Below are 6,000 nucleotides of genomic sequence, written 5' to 3' on the forward strand. Positions count from 1 at the left end.
TTGACACTACACTCAGGGGAAATCTGGTTAATTACAATCTGACTTAAGAGAAATGTAATCCTATGTCTGTAAAACATGATTTGTGCCGATGCACCATTTTTCTTGAGCCAACAAAATGGAAATTGGTACTCCAAAATTGAAGCTTTTTATGAAGGCATTTTTTTAATATTTTAGGTGCAAGTTCATTGAAATTAATGAGGTTGATCCTAAAAGGTCTATAATATCCTAATGGAACACACCTTTAGCCATTAATGTGAAAAAAATACATCATCGGTTAATATATAACTGTAAAGATTCATGCTGCGGAAAATGGCATACTGATGTCACTGACTTGCTGTATTGGAGTTGTTGAGGCAATTTGGGCCAAAAACTGGCATTATAACATAGGTTTTGTTAAGGGTAGATATGTCTGTATCACTGCAGAATATGAAATGGGTAAGTGATTGAGAATGAGGGATGATTCTTTGCTGCAGCTGTGAAGATTAGCATGAGAATGAGGTGAAGAGTGGGAGAATAGGAGATCGAGGTAATATGAGAGAGATGGCAGACTACTTCTTGAAGGTAGTGGAGGTAGGGGCTAGTCGGTGACGTTGAAAGTCACAAAATCATCAAAATGACAGATCTTATTAAAATTGATGGGGGGAAGGGGACTAGCTGAGTTTCGTGCCTTGCACGAGTTGTCATAAGAAACCGTAGATCAAGGTAAGGTGAAGTTATGTGCAGTCTAGTCATTCGACTTCTTGAGTGGATTAGCTGCTAACATGGTGATGGGCAAGGGTGATTGAGTGCATTCTGCTTGTGTCTGACTTGCTTATGCCATTTTTCTTCTTTAAATTAAATACACATGGGTGCATTGGATGTGGCATTTATGTTTCAGAAGCATAGGATCGACCGATCGATAGTGCTTGTTCATTTAGTGTATGGAAGTTGAATTTTAAGTTATTCAGCTATGCCTTCACAATTTCTTTAATTGTACTTTATATTTCAAAAAGACGGGCTTTTGTGTAGGCTCTTGAAGAAGTTTGGTCGCCTAAAGTTAACATGCTTAATGAACTCAAACCATCATCAAAAGCTAAGATAGCTTCTTTCATAAATGTCTTTTATTCTTAATATCTAATTGATCTTGAGTTTAAGGGATATAGAAGGGTGAAGGATTGAAAACAAATTTACAAGGGAATGCTTATTATCTTCCTAAGAGCAGGAGTCTTTACAAAAATAGAATTATATATATATATATATATCTGCGCGCACGCGTGAGAGAGAGAAATTTCATTCCAATCCCACAGGTGTTAGCCTAGAGACTATTGTGGGACCCAACAACTGTAGTGTTTATATATATATATATATATATATATATATATATGATAAATTTCATTCCAATCCTACCATATCATTCCAATCCCACAGGTGTTGGCCTAGTGATTATTTTGTTCCTTTGGAGGGATGTGACTCTTGCCAATTAACTGGCCAACATATGCAGGATTAAATATTTCTTGATTTTGCTCTATTTGAGTGCTTTCAAATTAAACTGATTATTACATGCTACTCTTTCTTCACGTTCAGAAGCTCTTAATAAAGTTGCATGTGATTTTTCATCTGGTATTGCTCATTGCAGTTCAGCATCTTCAGTTTACCACAATCAAACATACCCCTTTGAACCTTAATATTTACAGGAATGGTGCCAAACGCCATCTTTCAGTGTACAAAAGCAAAAAGAAGAACCAGATTAATAACAAGGAAGGAGAGCTGGTTACCTCTCTGCGCTTTTCTGAAGAGGCAAAAGCTATTATGCAAGATCTATTTATATGCTACCCCCCTGATTCTGGAGAATTAAGTGAAAAAAATTTACAAAACTGTAGCAAAGCAGTTTATGGTGCACATTGGAAGCAAGATACTTGCTTTTTGAGGCCTTCAATGTGCAAGGATGAAATTAAAAAGAAGATGGAGCTTCATTCATTAAGAATGAAAGACTCAAAATTTAGAAAGGTTGATTTCCTATTTCTCTTTTGTTTTTTTGAATATTTGAGGCCTTGGTATTGGTTTATTGATTCTTTCCATGCTGTATTTGAATGCGTTTCAAATTTATGCATTGGCTATAGCTGAATGATTATACATGCAGGTTGCAGAAGATAGAGCTAAACTTCCGATTGCAACCTATATGAAGGCTATCACATCAACTTTACAAGCTCACCAGGTCCATTTAGTCGTTTAACACTTGTCCAATTTCTACTCATATGTTGATGCTTTTTCTTAACTTCTGGTCCCAACTCCAGTATGCGTGCGTATTCCTTTGATCACTTTCTTGCTTTGCTTATGATTTGTTTATATGTACGTGCATGCACGTTGCTAGAATTCAAAAAAATAAAAAAAAGTATGATAACAATATAAAATTAATGAGTATCTTAATAGTATTGTATTAAATCAATTTACATTTTTTTTATTTCTTAATCTTAATTTCTTGGAGGATCGTTGAAAATGACTTAATGGACATATACACTTCTATTATTCTAGTCCTCATAATATTCCATGGTGACATTGAGTGCTCATCTTGGTAAATAATATTTCAACTGCTAGGTGATTTGTATGCTTTTTGTTGATAGCTATGTTAGAACCACTTGAATTATTTTAATAAAAGAAAAATTTTAAACTAGTTCATTTTTCTTTAAAATTTCACTCAGTTATAAAGATCCAATTCAAAACCCAAGTTCAATTCCTCAAAATTGATGATGGGAAAGGATATTTTCATTTAATTTTTGGGGAACTCCTCCAATGATGAATTGTTCTCCATTGCATCCTTATTCCTCAACAAAATAAGAGAGCATAAAGAAAATAAATATTTTATGGAGGTGGCTCAATCAATCATGATCATTAATATGGAGGTGGCTCAATCAATCATGATCATTAATTATATGTAAAATATTATTGTTTTTCTTTTGGGTGGCTCGTGGCAATATAAACGGGCTCCTAAGTAGTTCGTGAGATCATGCAAAAGCAGCCTGACGTGATTCCGTCGGAGAGGTAAAATGCTTGCCACCGAGAAGGTGTCCTCGTTGGATATTTCACCGAGAAGAAGAAGAATGAGCTTGCGATTTGGCTGTTGCATGAGAAGGGGTGAATAGGGCAGGAGTAGCCATTTTTTAATTTTATTTTTGATAATTAGACTTAGTTGTAATTTTTTTATTTTTATTTTTTGAAAATGGCTACATGCTCATTAATGCAAAGCAGCTTTTTCTTAGAAAGATAAATATCTTTAGTAGCTTTTTCTTAGAAAGATAAAGATATTTTGAAATCTTAGCTATTTTTGGGAATAGAAGTTTGTTTGTAGATTTTATTGGAGTAAAATTTTTATTTGTTGATTTGTTTAAGAAAAAAGATTCAATTAATTAAATAATTACAAGCCGAGCCTCATCAAGATCAAACCCGATCTCGTTTAATAAGTGAGCTTGAGTTTCAGCTCGAGCTCGTAGCTTGATAAGCTCAACTCGCGAGCTCGTCGAGTCGAGCTCGAGCCGGCTCGGCTCGCTTACACCCTTAATTTCATGCCATCAAGAATTCTAAAATTCAAACCTCCGTCTTGTTCTTTCCAATGACTATCGTATAGATAAACTTATCTTCACGATTACCATACCATAGAAGTGTTCTTTTGCTCTATATGCACATTCCTTCTCGTCAAAGAAGCAAATTATATATGAAAGCTATACAATTCTTTTTTATTGGTCACTCTTCTTATCAACAGGTTACATGTATTATTCTCCTAGTACTTTCAAAATTATACATCATTGTGAATATAACTTTCAAAGATCAATTTTTCTTCCCCAAAACTCATATGCAGAGGGAGAACATCAGCTCTCTCTATGCATATAAGTTTTGGGAGAATATCTATTCTACTTTATTAGCATCCTTACCTTCATTACTTCCAAACCTACTTGAATCTTAATTTTCGAAGAACATAAATAATAAGCAATCTATAAAGGATTGTCTATTTTAAACATAAAGAAAATTCTATCGACAGAGCAAAGAAAGTTTTTCTCTAAAAGTCTAAGTTAAGTTCATGCATCAATTTACAAGGTAAAGGTAATTTTCATTTTGATGATGATTTAGGCATCCATATTACTGCTCTTAGAAAAGCATAAGACATTATTCAAATCACTCAAATCATCATATCTCTTATGACAAACTATCCCTGAAATTCTATGCCCTTGCCATTACTTTTCCATGCATATAAATTCCAAACAATATGTAAAATTAGCTGAATGATTATACATGCAGGTTGCAGAAGATAGAGCTAAACTTCCGATTGCAACCTATATGAATGCTATCACATCAACTTTACAAGCTCACCAGGTCCATTTAGTCATTTACTTTTCTTTGTACACTTGTCCAATTTCTACTCGTATGTTGATGCTTTTTCTTAACTTCTGGTCCCAACTCCAGTATGCGTGCTTATTCCTTTGATCACTTTCTTGCTTTGCTTATGATTTGTTTATATGTACGTGCATGCATGTTGCTAGAATTAAAAAAAATAAAAAAAAGTTTGATAAAAATATAAAATTAATGAGTATCATAATAGTATTGTATTAAATCAATTTACATTTTTTTTTATTTCTTAATCTTAATTTCTTGGAGGAAAGTTGAAAATGACTTAATGGACATATACACTTCTATTATTCTAGTCCTCATAATATTCCATGGTGACATTGAATGCTCATCTTGGTAAATAATTTTTCAACTGCTAGGTGATTTGTATGCTTTTTGTTGATAGCTATGTTAGAACCACTTGAATTATTTTAATAAAAGATAAATTTTAAACTAGTTCATTTTTCTTTAAAATTTCACTCAGTTATAAAGATCCAATTCAAAACCCAAGCTCAATTCCTCAAAATTGATGATGGGAAAGAATATTTTCATTTAATTTTTGGGGAATTCCTCCAATAATGAATTGTTCTCCATTGCATCCGTATTCCTCAACAAAATAAGAGAGCATAAAGAAAATAAATATTTTATGGAGGTGGCTCAATCAATCATGATATATGGAGGTGGCTCAATCAATCATGATCATTAATAATATGTAAAATATCATTGTTTTTTTTTTTGGGTGTTATTATCATTAAATCGTGAGTTTGAACTCGAGCTCGAACTTGAGCGGAGCTTGGCTCGTGGCAATATAAACGGGCTCCTAAGTAGTTCATGAGATCATGCAAAAGCAGCTTGACGTGATTACGTCGGAGAGGTAAAATGCTTGTCGTCGAGAAGGTGTCCTCGCTGGATATTTCACCGAGAAGAAGAAGAATGAGCTTGGGATTTGGCTGTTGCATGAGAAGGGGTGAATAGGGCAGGAGTAGCCTTATTTTTTTTTGAGAATTAGACTATTAGTTGTAATTTTTTATTTTTATTTTTTGAAAATGGCTACATGCTCATTAATGCAAAGCAGCTTTTTCTTAGAAAGATAAAGATCTTTAGCAGCTTTTTCTTAGAAAGATAAAGATCTTTTGAAATCTTAGCTATTTTTGGGAATAGAAGTCTGTTTGTAGATTTTATTGGAGTAAAATTTTTATTTGTTGATTTGCTTAAGAAAAAAGATTCAATTAATTAAATAATTACAAGCCGAGCCTCATCATGCTCAAACCCGATCTCGTTTAATAAGTGAGCTTGAGTTTCAGCTCGAGCTCGCAGCTTGATAAGCTCAACTCACGAGCTCATCGAGTCGAGCTCGAGCCGGCTCGGCTCGCTTACACCCTTAAGTGCATGCCATCAAGAATTCTAAAATTCAAACCTCCGTCATGTTCTTTCCAATGACTATCATATATATAAACTTATCTTCACGATTACCATACCATAGAAGTGTTCTATTGCTCTATATTTATGCACATTCCTTCTCGCCAAAGAAGGAAATTATATATGAAAGCTATACAATTCTTTTTTATTGGTCACTCTTCTTATCAACAGGTTACATGTATTATTCTCCTAGTAATTTAAAAATTATACATCATTGTGAATATA

The 6,000-nt window shown here is 33.6% G+C and overlaps 1 protein-coding gene across 2 annotated transcripts in view; it reads left to right on the forward strand.

Moving 5' to 3' along the window:
• LOC110115419 (DExH-box ATP-dependent RNA helicase DExH6) overlaps positions 1–6,000 on the forward strand; it is an 87,173-nt gene that overhangs the window by 20,459 nt on the left and 60,714 nt on the right. The window contains exons 3-4 of one of the 2 annotated variants that reach the window (XM_028700337.1): positions 1,674–1,986; positions 4,270–4,344. In XM_028700337.1, coding sequence (XP_028556170.1) covers positions 1,674–1,986; positions 4,270–4,344 — 388 coding nt within the window. Of the gene's footprint in view, positions 1–1,673; positions 1,987–2,119; positions 2,195–4,269; positions 4,345–6,000 lie in introns of both variants that reach the window. The other variant, XM_020848634.2, reaches the window with a different exon arrangement.

This window comes from Dendrobium catenatum, unplaced genomic scaffold (genome assembly GCF_001605985.2).
Source record: "Dendrobium catenatum unplaced genomic scaffold, ASM160598v2 fragScaff_scaffold_1483, whole genome shotgun sequence".
In the NCBI taxonomy this organism is placed as follows: domain Eukaryota; kingdom Viridiplantae; phylum Streptophyta; class Magnoliopsida; order Asparagales; family Orchidaceae; genus Dendrobium; species Dendrobium catenatum.